At 38.8% G+C, this 14,326-nt stretch overlaps 1 protein-coding gene across 2 annotated transcripts; it reads right to left on the bottom strand.

Moving 5' to 3' along the window:
• Positions 1-2,733: 2,733 nt before the first annotated feature.
• Positions 2,734-14,105, bottom strand: LMOD3 (leiomodin 3). Of its 2 annotated transcripts, XM_053598595.1 has the most exons (4): positions 13,975-14,105; positions 13,129-13,450; positions 9,298-10,680; positions 2,734-3,130 (listed from the first exon to the last, which is right to left on the bottom strand). In XM_053598595.1, exons 2-4 carry the CDS (start codon positions 13,420-13,422, stop codon positions 3,104-3,106), a joined length of 1,704 nt encoding a protein of 567 aa, XP_053454570.1. In that variant the 5' UTR covers positions 13,423-13,450; positions 13,975-14,105; the 3' UTR covers positions 2,734-3,103. The 2 variants fall into 2 exon arrangements, with proteins under 2 accessions (XP_053454570.1, XP_053454569.1); XM_053598594.1 differs by lacking the exon at positions 13,975-14,105 and having other exon boundaries at positions 13,129-13,629.
• Positions 14,106-14,326: the final 221 nt, after the last annotated feature.

The following is a 14,326-nucleotide window of genomic DNA, read 5'->3' as shown; positions in this document are numbered from 1 at the left end:
TTTCTGATTTTTCTTGCTTAATTTCTTGGCCAGAACACAGCTTTTATCTTTAGCACAGTGATATCACCAGGACTTTAAGACATGGTCTTGAATCTGTACCCTTATCCAAACATGAAGAATAAAATTTATCAAACTTTTTTTTTTTTTGGTGAGATTGTTTAATGCAGATGTGTGTTAAATACCTGAGGAACTTGGTGACAGCCTCAGAAACTGTGACGATGTACTTACTACACAACAAACACTTAGCTGTGTTTAAATACTGTTTAATAAAACTTAAATGCTGGGCGGCGCCTGTGGCTCAAAGGAGTAGGGTGCCGGCCCCATATGCTGGAGGTGGTGGGTTCAAACCCAGCCCTGGCCAAAACTGCAAAAAAAAAAAACTTAAATGCTGTATTAATTTGCAGCCACAATAAAACTGAATTCCAGTGGGATCCTATTTTTTTTTTAAAACCTGGCATGGATTTCATGTACTTTTTAGGCCTTTCCATCTTCTACAAGGTGAGTCCTACTAACTAAATGCAATAAATTTGGGGAAAGTGCCAACTTGAATAAAAAGATATCCATTAGAATTACTAATGGCTAGTGGTCAATTCTGGAAGGATAAACACATAAATGTTGTAAATTACTATTGCATTTTTAAAACAAGTTAAAATCTTCCACCGAGATCTTTAGGGTGGGGAATGCATGGACAGAAAAAGCACAATATGAACTGCTTCTCTTGACAAAACCTGTGCATCAGAGCAGGAAATTGGATCATCTTTTTATTGTACACCTAGGATTAAAATCCTCTTTCAATTACTATTGTGGCTATACAAACAGATGCATAAAGGCATTCCAGAACTTCAACTGCTTATTTACATTAAGCTTCTGATTATACTTAGAACACTTTGTCCTATTAGAGGTGAGCCTCTTAGATGCAGAATGTGCCAGACTCTTCAAGTTTTATTTATTGTAACCCTTCTTATTTTTATTTATTTTATTTGAGACAGAGTCTCATGCTGTCACCCTGGGTAGTGTCGTGACGTCATAGCTCATAGCGACCTTCAACTTTTGGGCTCAAGAGATCCTCTTGCCTCAGTTTTTCTATTTTTAGTAGAGACGGGGTCTCACTTTTGCTGGGTCTCTTAACTTGTGAGCTCAAGCAATCTATCTGCCTCTGCCTCCCAGAGTGCTAGGCATGGGCCACCATGCCCAACCAATTGTAGCCCTTTCTTAACTATACTGCCTTGTTTGCAAGGATGTTTTATGGAAGTATTAAAGGAGGAGAAAATAAAGTGGTCAACCAATCAAATTAGCTTTTTGATTGACAACTATTTAAATTTAGGTGCTTTTGTGTACACTGAATTATCTTTAAAGAATTAAGACACCGTATTTCTTTCCTATAGTTTGTCCTTCAAAAAACGTATTATTTTACATTTGTCACCATTAGATCCATTCTCCCCAGGCTGTTTGGCTTGTGTACCACCTGTGATGACATCAAAGGAGAAAGGCAAGGTGCCAATTATTCACCCAGGTAAAGAAGAATGAAAAGGCACCAAAGCTCGATTTTCTAATTCTAGGGGTCCTGCTACTTATGCTATTACCAAATCTCAAATTCTAGGTACCTAGTGACTAGAATGGGTAATTACAGGCTCTAGGAACTTGGAAGGAGGAAAACACCTGGGTTGAAGCTGTTGGGAAGGGTTTTGTGGAGGAGACCGGAGCTGACCTGGGCTTTGAAGATTGGGTAGGACTTTTGTTAATAGAGAGCGAGAGGGCGGTGTCTTGGGGAGTCTTCTAGCAAGGGTTAAAGATAGCCAAAGCTTAAGAGTGGGCATGAGGATGATTTAGCAAGAGGAATGTAAAGGATTTGTGGGAGATAAGACTGCATTAATAAATTGGGACCAGGCAATGGAGCACTTTGAAGAATAGGATGAGGAGTTTAAGTTTAATCCTATAGAGTTTCCTTTGGTAGTTTTTTCCTTTTTTTTTTTTTTTGCAGTTTTTGGCCAGAGCCAAGTTTGAACCCGCCACCTCCAGTACATGGGGTTGGTGTCCTAGTCCTTGAGCCACAGGCGCCGACCAGGAGTTTAAGTTTAATCCTATGAAGTTCCCTTTAGAAGTTTTTTGAGGAGAGCAAGATGAAATTCAATTCACAGACCAACTTAAATGTGTGTGTGTATACAAAAATCAAAAACTTGTAAATAACTACACTATTTATCAAAAAAAAATTATGCAAAAGCAGCATGCTGTCTCCCATTGTCATATATGGGCACTCACTGAGGGAAGTTTATATATATGCAAGGCTTACATTACTTTTTCTGGCCATACTTCAGTTTCTAAATTTTTTTTTTTTTTTTTTTTTGTGGCAGTTTTTGACTGGGGGCCGGATTTGAACCTGCCACCTCTGGTATATGGGGCCGGCGCCTTACTCCTTGAGCCACAGGCACCACCCTGCTTTTGGTTTTTTCACATCCTTTTTGGCTTGTATGTTCTGCTTTTCACAGATACCCTGATTGGAAGAATACTCTAAAACACGAAGGGAGTGGCTAAGGGAGACAGCTAGGCAGGGTTGGAAACTGGAAATCTCCACTGATTACAGTCCTTCCATTTCAAGTATTAGAAGAGCCAGGAGCTCAATTACTCGTCACATTTCCATAAGGTGAAACGTAATTTGTTCCCTTTAAGATACTATGTAATAAATCACATCAGATGGGATGGAAGGAGGGGATATTAGAATGAAAGAGTTAACACTTCTGTTTACACTTTCTGTTTATTGTTATTTACCAGAAGAAAGCAATAGTAAAGTGAAGGTTTACCAAAAAATGTTTCAAACTTCTGCTTCTGGAAACATGACTAAATTTCACCTAAGTCACTTGTATTAATTGGAAGTAGAAAGCGTTGCCTCTGAATATTAGTATTTTATCTCCTTCCCTTTTCTCTGCAGCCCTGATTTCATCATGGCCCAAGCATTCAGCCTCTTACAAATACCCCCATTAGATGCTAGCATTGTTCCCAGGTCTGCCACCTGTATCCAAGAAGTACTCCTGCTGAAGCCATCTTCAAGCTGTAATCCAAAGGTTGTGGTTTCAATTTCCTACTCTTCTAGATGATTCAGTTACTCTTATTCCAGTTCTTTTGGAAGTTGTACCTGTGATTTAAGCATTTGAAGAAAAGGGAGAAAATTAATCCTGGCGAATCAAGAGCGTGGCAGCAAAAGTTTCTGAATTCACATGCCTCCAAGGATGCAGAATGGATTAGAAATTCTGGTGAGAGAGAAATCCTAAAGCCATGATAAAACAATAGCCACTAAAGCACCATTTGTAGGTCTGTTCCAAGGGCTTTGAGCACATGGCAGAGCACTTCCTGGAAACAAGGAGGCAGGTGCCAGAGTTAGCCTGGTTTCAAAGCCTGCCTCTTTACCAGTTTATGGTTTGGGGCATCAGTTTTCTCAGCTGTAAATGACAATAACAGCATCTAATTGTCAAGACTATTGTAAGGACTAAGTTACATGATAGAAGGGAGTAATCAATGTTATAATTTATTTTTAAAACATTATCTCATTGAATCCTATATTAGCCTTGTAAGGACAGAAGTGGCTCAGAGAAGACAGTGACTTGCCTAAAGTTACACAGCTAGGAAGTAGGATTTGAACTGAATCTGTCTGATTTTGGTACCCATTATGATATACTGCCTGTGAAAATATCACCACAAGAATATAAGGTGTTCTTTTTAAAATGGATCTTTTGGCTGGGCTCAGTGACTCACTCCTGTAATCCTAGCACTCTGGGAGGTTGAGACAGGAGGATCCCTTGAGCTCAGGAGTTCAAAACCAACCTGAGCAAGAATGAGACCCTCATCTCTACTAAAAATAGAAAAAACTAGCCAGGCGTGGAGGCACATGCCTGTAGTCCCAGCTGCTCAGGAGACTGAGACAAGAGGGTTGCTTGAACCCAAGGAGTTTGAGGTTGATGTGAGCTACCATGACATCACAGTACTCTACCCAGGTGACAGAGTGAGACTCAGTCTCAAAAAAAAAAAAAAAGGTAAAATAAAATGGGTCTTTCTTTCTTTTTTGAAGCATACTCCTAATTTAAAGCTTAGTAAAATTTAAAAACATTATCTGGAGACCTCCCTAAAACAGAAAATAAAAATAGAAAAGAGCAACATAAGACTACAAACCCACTTTGTACTTCTCTTTCATAGGAACAGCAAATTGTTAAAGGCATAGATAAGGCAAATTGTTAAAGGGCTTCAAGTGGTGTTGTATCTTAGGAGAGTGAGTCATCTACCATGTATGTACCTTCTGGAGGACAATGACATAGTCCAAAGGACACTCAGAGTTTGTGTAATAATGACTAAGAATATTTCTCCCGCTATTGCCCATGTCAAATGTGATAAACCATTTGATCATCTGCAATGGCTCCTCTTACAGCCTGTTCTCTGCCCACACCTTGCCCAGGAATGTTTTCCAGCATCCTGGCTGAGAAAGGATCTTTGATTTGCTGTTCCCTGCCCAACCCTAAGGTCAAGGGGTCCTCCAAGTACTCCTTCCTTCATCCCAGACTTTGAGAAAGGAGGGGTGTGAGTCACCTTGGCATGCATGGACAATATCAGTAGTTAAGAACAACTACAAGCCAGATAGTTAAAATAACTATAAATCTTCAATACATAGCTAAAACAGTGTGTTTTTGTATTTTGGAATCGAGCGGGAAGCATTTTATATGTTAGTTCCCATATATGCTTATATATGCATGGAAGGGTTCCAATATAATATTTAAAGCAGCAAAATGTGGCACTGTCCTAGCATAGTAAACCCAGAGACGTATTAACATGTTTAAAATATGGCCAAGCTGATGGTTCAGGTCACTGGGGAAAAAAGGAATGAGTCAGTAAAATGATCATTGGTCAACGAGTTGGAAAAGTAATATTAAAGAGACTTCTTGATTCCTATTTACTTTTAAAATTTAGAAGTAAATATAAATTATAGGTCCAAGACCTGTTGACTCAGAAACCTGTATCTAGGGGGTGGGCTCAGGAGTCTGTATCTAGCCCTCCAGGTGACTGTCATGTACTTTAAATGTTTGAGGATCACTATATAGACTTTAGAAAAGCATATCAAAAACTGTCTTTTCCACTAGATATTAAGGGCAGGCAATTTCTGGTCTATATAATTCCTGGGCTATCTATGCTCTTTTGAGATGAGTGTGAAATGTCACATTGCTTTGTTTTCCTTTGGAGACTCCATTTAGAAGAATCATAACATTTCCAAAGCTATGGTCTATGCTTGGCTGTGGTTCTCATTGATACTCTTGGTTTCTTTACTGGAGAGGGAAGGGGAATGGGAGAAAGAAGAAAGGAGAGGAGGAGAGGGAAATGGGGTACAGAAAGGGAAAATAAAGGGAGGGAGGGGAAGAGAGGAAAAAGGGAGGGAAAAGGAGGGAGAGAGGAGAGGAGAGGAGAGGAGAGGAAGGGAGGAAAGAAAAGAAGCCATAGAAAAGGAGTGAAGATAACTTTGGAGTTTTAGATCTGAATGTATGATAGAATGGAGATACCACGGAAAACTGGAAACTAGAAACCATCACCAGACCTAAAAAGGAAAAGCTTAGTTTGGGGATAGATTCAATAAAGAAGAGAAGATATCCCTGACTGGCCAACATTGCTGCTCACAACTGTAATCCTAGCTCTCTGGGAGGCTGCCTCGCTTGAGCTGAGAAGTTCAAGTCCACCAACCTGAGCAAGAGCAAGAGCAAGAGCAAGAGCAAGAAAAAAACAGAAAAACTAGCGGGGCATTACGGCAGGCACCTGTAATCCCAGCCTCTCGGTAGGCTGAGGCAAGCGGATCACTTGAGCCCCCAGAGTTTAGGGTTGCTGTGAGCTACGACGACACCATGGCACTCTTGCTAGGGTGACAGAGTGAGACTCTCAAAAAGAAAAAAAAAAAAAAGAAATCCCTGAGTGATCTAAAGGAAAAGGGACATTTGATTTGGGGATTGTTCTAGTGATGAAGGGAAAACATGATGAAAAGAGGAGAAAAAATGCAAAAGGATAGAGTCTTGGTAAAAGAGAAAGAAAAGTCTTATAAATGAGGCAAAAAAGAAACAGCCAGAAATAACAATGAATGCTCAAGAGTCTATAAACTTAAATTCTGTAATCAAAGCAACTACTACTATGCCACAGGGTCTTTCGGTGAACTCCAGCTGCTCATGGTATTATTATACTGAAGTCTTTCTAGAGGTAAATTCAGCAAAGGCTTTAGCCAACTGGATGGGAGCCGTTCAGATGTACATAATCGAGCCCAGAGAGAAGCTGAGCAAATGCTAACATAGTTACCTTGTTTGACTGGCACAGAAGCTTAAATATGCTATGAATGCAGTGGGCCTCAGTGAATTAAACAGTTGCTGCAAATGGGATTTTATCTCAGTGAAGAGTCTATAAATACTCATCTGAGATGGTCAGTGGTGAGCAGACCACAAAATTTTTGAAGATAAAAGAAAAACATACATTTGTCAAGGAGGGAAAGCCTGTACAAGCCTACTGTCCTTGCTTTCTGCTAGTATTATATTGATTCAGAGGTAGTAACTCAGAGGGAAATGAATTAGTCATTATCTAACAAATTCAGGGTGTTAGATAAGACAAAGATTTTTAAAACACTGCTAACCACAAGAGCAAACTAAAAAAATTCTGCAGGAGGCAAATTTGTAATATACATGAAGCATGTCAGTCTGCAGGGCCAAGAAGGAGAACTGGAGAGTTCATTACCCATCTCAGGAAAGATGTCAAGCACAGAAACAGGGTCAGGGTTAGGGTCAGTATCATGCAAATGCCGTGTGGCCCCACCCAATGTTTCAAGCGGGACCAAATATCTGGATTTTCATATGTGACATTAAAAAACTTAACCCAATAGTATCTAAGCCAAATAAAGCAGGCCTGCACATCTGGCCTGTAGCCCACCAGTTTTCAATACCTGTCCCACAAAGTAAATTTCTCTTAAACTGATTTGAATGAGTAGTTTCTTGGAGGAGGTAGCATTCAATCCAAGCAACTATACAGATTTTCCTTTATTTTTTCTGTTAACTTCATTTCCGGCACCTCAGGACAAAGGTATGGGATAAGTAGAAAATTAAAGCATTAAATTTTTTTTTTGTTTTTGTCTTTTGTAGCTTAAACATTTGTAAAAATAATTTAAAACAAACCGATTAGGATGTGTTATAGAAAATACAGAAATTATTTCTAAATCCGTGAGAGGAAAATAAGTATTCTTTTTAACTTTCCTAAGAATAATTTCTACATTTTGAAATAGTCCGTGTTCTTATTAGGAACATCAGTAGCAAATATCAGAAGATTAAATATAGTGTTTTAACTTTAACCTTATTCTTGAAAATGCAGGGATTTGAAGAGCGTCTCTGCCTGAAATCCAAAAACTCCCTTCATTTCCCTTCTATAAAGTAAGTGTTTTCTTGTCTCATGTGATTTGCCAAAAATATACTGTTCGGCTGGGATTCTGTGATATCACCACTCTTGGCATTTATAGTATTTCACTGAGTCTAAGATGCACACTTTATGATAATTAAACAACTATGAAATTAGAACACCTCTTACAATGAATGGTGTTCTACAATAGCTGGCTGCAGACCCAAGTGTGAACACATCGTAGTTATTCATGCAATTACCACTTCTGTTGAGTTATGTGCCTCGTTGGTACTACACACCTGCAGATGTATTGTTACTTAAAATAGCTCTTAAAGAATGATACAGCTTATGTAGTAAAATGTGATGGCTATCTAACCCACCCCCACCCTGTGGAGCTCCGGCTGCCCAGTGAAGAGCAGGTATAGAAAGCCTTAGCGTTGTACCCAAGGGCAGGCAAAGAACCCGCGGCTGGCCTCATGTGACCTCCACTATTCTCACCTTCGCTCCAGGAAGAATCAGACTCTCTCTACATTATGGATGAAAGTCATCTTTGATTTAGAATAATGAAATATTGTATTCTGCATTACTAGGAATTTAGAATAAGGAACAGACACATGTATATATGTGAATAAGTCACAATTACTTTAAAAAAATAAAGCTTTTTAAAGTAGGAAAAGAACAAGCTTGCATGGAAATTTGTTTAACACTCCTTGAAGGAATTGTGAATCGTATGCTGAAATAATATTTTGACTATTCTGTCAATGTAACATCTTGGCTAAATTACACACAAAATTTTAAAATAATACAGTTAATTACCAATCAGCTGTGGCCACTGAACATACGTCTTTCAGCCTCCATGAAAGCCATCATAAAAATGACCCCCAATTTTTCATTTCTGCAACATAAGCTACCAAATAAAACTTTTCCACTTTGTAATAGTGAATCATGGTAAATATTAAAATAGTAAAATATTTTAAAGCTCCATTAACTCATGTCTACTTAACCTGAAGTTTACCATTTGCCTGCCTGTGAGCAATGGAAATGCAATTGCAGGTAGTCTCTCTTCATCTACTAAAAAAGAACTGACTATTTTTAAGCATTTTGGAAGCATTCATTTATCTATAAACAACTGGCCTAATTAGGCCTCATTCTTATTTATTCCTCACAGCAAGTGCTGAGCATCAGGTCTGTGTGGCTTGCAATGGTGTTATTTGGAATATGCACTTGGAGGGTTCTGAACAGCACACGGTGGGTAAAGCCTGGACTCAGAACTGGGTTTTGACGTCAGCTTTACTGCTTTCTAGCTGTATCTCCCAGACATGTTATGTTATTAACTTCTCTTAGCTTCACTCTTCTTTTTATAAGATGGGGAGAATAATAGTACCTACCTTATATATTTAAGATGATTTGAGTTAATTCATGTAATCACTCTAGCCTGACAAATTTTAGCTGCTAATATGGTTGTTAAAGACAACATATAGGTGTACCTATGCAGCAGAGCCTCTATAGTTGGCCACTCCCTACACAGACCACCTCCTTCAGTTGACATAATTTTTATAGACCAGACTTGCACCACATATACATATCCATACAGTAGTTCCCCATGTTGACGACCTCCATATGTTGACTGGTTTGTTACAGTCCCTTGTGTGGTCAAATCACAGAGGTTCCACTGTATGTAAGTGTAGTATATGCAGGCCTACATAAGGTTGTGTCTATATATATCAGGTGTGTTGCAAATGTACATCCTTAGGGATAACCAGTAATTTATATCTATTGGTAATGCTCACTGGATTTCCCCAGTGGGTCACAGTTAGTATCTCCTTGTGTTAAAGCTAATAGGGAATAGAGTTGAGAGGCATTGATTGTGGTGTTCATTCACCACTTCTCCCTCCTTCTACTTACAGGTTTAAGATAGGCAACGTTGCTGTGACGGATGTCGTTCAAGAGCTGATCTCTGGGAGTGATTTCCACCAATGGGGGTGGCCTATTTCTCGGCACTGGTTTCAGCGTTTTGATCACATCTTTGAGATTGGTTTTCTCAGGCGATTCTCTGGCTTCTGGCATCCGAGATTTGTGCTGGATTCTTTTCAACTTCACCACACGAAAGGAGTCAGGGTCCGTCCTGCATTGTGGAGGCTGAGATGGCTTTTTCATCATTTCATTTTTTCGACTCAAGGGTGCTATTTGGGGGTTGGAAGGCTGGGGCAGTGGCTGAAGGAACTCATGCATTCTGGGGTCTGGCAGGGGTCCTCCCAGCAATTCCCACATTCCAGGGGGAAGTCCCAGCCCATTCTCCAACATGGCTATTAGCTTTCTCTGTTCTTTGAGTTGCTGCTGTTTTTGTTCTTCTTGTCTTTTCTGCCTTTGTTTATCCTGATTCCTGGTGAGCAAGTTAGTTACCACCATTCTGGGACCAGGAAGCTCAAAATGGTAGCCCATCTTCAGGAGAGTGGTGTTTGCCTTCAGAAGCCTAGCTATTTCCATTTCAGCATGGTGGCCCAACATGTGCCTTTGATTGTGAAAACGAAGTTCAGTGAGTGACTCATTAAACTGGAGACATCTCATGATGGCCACAATGCCTTTACCTGTAATGAAATTGGACTCAATGTTGAGAGTGGTGATACTCCTGTTTTCTCGTAGCATGTTAGCCAAGGCAAATGCCACACTCTCATCTGCACCCACATTCGCTAAGCTGAAAGTTTTGATGTGTTTGTTTTTCTTCATTGCATTGACAAAGTCCAGTAACATTTCTTTAGGGATATTTTCAATGTTATTCAGGTTGAGTTCCTTCATGTCAGGATCATTTTGTCTAACTCGTCTCAAGCTCCCATCCAGGTCTGTTTGGTTTCCTGAAGGCCTTGCACTTACCTTCAAAAAACTGGTATCTAGGGCTAACTTCTTAGGATCTAACTTCGATATTTTTTTCTCACTTTTTTCTTGGGCCTCTGGTCTTTCTCTCTGTTGTTTGAATACTTTATTAATTGCTTGCTGGCAGTTGCTCTCATGATTTCTAATTTGCTTCTTTGCTTCACCTTCCTCTTCCCTCTTTGTTTTTTCATCACTCTCTCCACCATCCTCATCTTCATCACCCTCATCTTCATCATCATCTTCTTCATCATCACCATCATTATCTTTATCATCATCATCATCTGTTTCTTGGACATTGTTGCTGCCTTTTGATTCTCTCTTGTTTGTAGCTATTTCATTATTGAGCTTTTCTTTTAAAAATTGATATATATTTTTATTACCTTTGTCTATTTCTTCATGCTGTTCTTGAGTGTTTTCCTAGAAGAGAGGTTTATGAGGGTGAGAATACATAGCAGTGAAGGAATATGGAATACTATCTACTGGAGGTAAAAATATTTATTATTAAGTCAAAAATGCAAGCCACTAAACTATATGAATATTGTTCCATTTGTGTTCCATATATACACACATATAATAGGTAAAGGTTTATATTTATAGGAAAACAATCTGTTGGAATATTTACCAAATTAATGATTTTTTTTGAGGAAGGAACAGAATCACTAAGAAAACTCTTTGGAGGAGGCATTTGGGAGAACTTTCACTTTCTACATTATGTAATTCTAGAGTGATTGGGGATTTTTTTTTTTTTAAATAACAAAGTATATATATTAAGTTGTATAAACAAATACAACCAAAAGAAAAGATCTGTTTTATAGAAACACAATCATATTTTTAGCTTCTTATCTCATTCAACGTAGGCATCTTTATACTCAACAGTCTTGAGTTGCACATTAATTTCCTTATTTCCCTGACTAAAATTTACATTCCTAAAATGTCTGCTAATCTGTATAGCATGTACATTAAATTTTTCTGAGAATATAACATAAGGTGGGGAAAATGAAAACAGTTTGATATTTTAGAATACATTTTTTAAAACCTTGATTTTTCAGGTGGCGCCTGTGGCTCAAGGAGTAGGGTGCCGGTCCCATATGCCGGAGGTGGCGGGTTCAAACCCAGCCCCAGCCAAAAACCACAAAAAAAAAAAAAAAAAAAAACCTTGATTTTTCTTTTATCTCCTTGTTTTTTTGAAAATTGTCCTGGGGCCAGGCACAATGGCTCAAGCCTATAATCCTAGCATTCTGTGAGGCCAACGTAGGTGGATTGCTTGAGCTCAGGAGTTTCAGACCAGCCTGAGCAAGAGTGAGACTCCATCTCTACTAAAAATAGAAAAACTAGCTGGGCATTGTGGCAAGTGCCTGTAGTCCCAGCTGCTCGGGAGGCTGAGGCAAGAGGATTCCTTGAGCCCACGAGTTTGAGGCTGCTGTGAGCTATGAGGCCACAGAGCTTTATCCAGGGTGACAAAATGAGAAGCTGTCTCAAAAAAAAAAAAAACTACCCTGGTTACTCCAAGGACAAGTGGAAAACTCCAGTTTCTTTTGCAAGTACATGCCTAGGTGTCAGGGCCAGCTATAAAATGGAACAGGTTATGCAGAGAGTTAGAAATAATTGCATAGCCTAGGAGAGCAAATGACAGTCTTATATCAGTAATGTTTATTACATTTCTGTACATCATTTATCGTGCCTTTCTATATAATACATTTACCTCATAGGAGCCATTATGAAAGCTTGTCCAGCAATTTGAGACAATGGTTTAGGTAAACAAGAACTTAATCTTAATGCTCATGACATATAATAGGTTGGAATGGTCAGTGACAACAGTCACCTTAACCACTTGAAGTCTCCATGCCTGCCATTCTTATCTTTCCCACAGGGGGAGCCAACCATTAAGCTGTTTAAATTACACCAGAGGAAGAAAAAAATGTTAAAAGTATTATCCTTTTCTCCCCATGAAATCAGTGTTCATATAAAATTGGCTTTTAATCCATTGACTTCCATTGTAAAATGTCTGCAAAGTATACCTTAAACTCTAATATGATCAAGCCGACTATTTATTTTCTTGAGCTAAGTCGTTTAAATTCTTCTGACCATGAAGCCAATTGACAACTTTCCTTAATTATAGTCAGTATGGGAGTAATGTGACAAAACACATCTATACCAGCAGGTACAAAACTGAAGGAGACTCCACCCGAGGGGATCTCTGTCCTCTTTTTGCTAAGTCATTTTAAACATTAAAAAAAAAATGCTGATATTTGACATGTTTATAGAATCAAAGACAATTCTAGTTTTTAGATCAAAAAGTATTCAAGAAAGAACTATCTTTAATATCAACAGCTTAGTAACTATCAATTTCTAAATGCCATCACTGATAGCCAACATATAGAAATATTAGGCATTTTCAGTTGTTCAGCTGAAGTGTTCAGCTAAGGTGTGTGGTTAGATTTCAGGAGGACTGTAGAACTTTTGACACTGTGAAATATCGCATGTGCATGGATGTGCCAAAGAGAGAGAGTGCTGAGCTTTTCTCAAAGAGGTCTGTGATCCAAACAAAAAAGAAGAAGAAAAGAAAATTAGTTAAGATTATGAGTTAAGTCAGTAAGTATCACAGTATGGGACACAGACTTTCCTATGCAAGAAACCCAATAGCAATATTAAAAATAGCATTTACAAAAAATTGCCAGCTTTTCCTTCTTAACTATATGATGTAAGTGTTTTAGAAAATTCCAGTCTGGAGTAGGATTAAATATTATGATTTAATCTAGATGCAACAAAAATAAAACAGAACCAAATATTGGAGTCTTGAGAAATCACAATCACAACACAAGACATCTGATAGACATTTCTCGTTATACACGAGTCCCCGGTTACCTCAGATTTCACAAAGGTGATGGGAATGCGTTCATCTTCCAGCATGCGCCTGGACGCCTTTTCCCAATACATATAGTCAATGAGAGATTTATGATCAAAGTTCCCTGTTGGTGGCTTGTCAGTTTGATCTTTTTGAATCATCCCCACGGGAAGGCTGGGGTCAGGTGCCATGACTTCCATTTCCGACTGCAGTTCTTTCAGTTCTTCAGGGGACAAGTTGGACAAGATTTTATCTTCATTAATCTCCTCACCAAAGAGTTCATCTTGATCTGAATTCCTGCTGTGCTCTGACATTATGTTTTTCCTCTAGATTTCTATTTTACTAGAAAAGAAGAAATAATCAAAGATGATTTTTTTAAAGAAGAAGAAATAAAAGCTTTAAGAAGATTCCCCCAACTACTAAGTGTCCCAAGTCAACCCTGGAGATAGTTTTTCCCCAAGAACTTCAGTGGTGTTTGATGAACAGCTAGGAGTGATCACAGTTAAGCTTATGTTGGATCTATATTAAGCAGGGCTTGGCTGGATAGGGGTCAATTTGTGGAACTACTATGCTGCTCTCTTTTTGACAACTTGAGTCAGCTGTGCAAATCCATCTGACATTTCAGTACAGCTGCCTAGGTTCACCAGCTAGCAGCAGGGCTACAGAGTCTCTGCAGGAATAAAATTCATTCTCTTCTTATATGCATGCCCTTCAACTGCCACACTCAAACTCAGGCAACTCATACCTACATACCCCAATGTTCCAGGAGATTCTGCTTCTTTTCATTTAAGTATTAAAGCGACTTACAATATTTCAGAAGGGAAATCCACCCAGCAACTTGAGTTTTTTTGGAGTGAAAAACTCACTTGAAGGTAGAAATCAAGCTCTTAGGCTCTGCCTCTTCACTACAGTGTGACTCCGGAAGCGAGTGGCATACAGCATCCAGCAGAGCCAAGGTCTTGCTGTGTTATTCATCCACTGTGTAAGCTGAACCTTTGTAAGATCTCCTGTTTGCATCTAGATCCTGTGATCTAACAGATGGGGACAACCAGCACTTGAATTTCCACTATGAGTGAGGAGTTCAATATTGTAAATTGTTTTTCTTATTAAGTTTCCATTAAGCCAAGATCAATTAAAATGGATCTACTAGAAAATAAAAATTAAAAAAAAAACATACTATTAAAGTACTAGAAGAAACCATGAGATGATTTTTTCATA

The sequence above is a fragment of the Nycticebus coucang genome, chromosome 8, assembly GCF_027406575.1.
Source record: "Nycticebus coucang isolate mNycCou1 chromosome 8, mNycCou1.pri, whole genome shotgun sequence".
NCBI classification, from domain to species: domain Eukaryota; kingdom Metazoa; phylum Chordata; class Mammalia; order Primates; family Lorisidae; genus Nycticebus; species Nycticebus coucang.
This window is presented reverse-complemented; position numbering and strand designations above follow the sequence as displayed.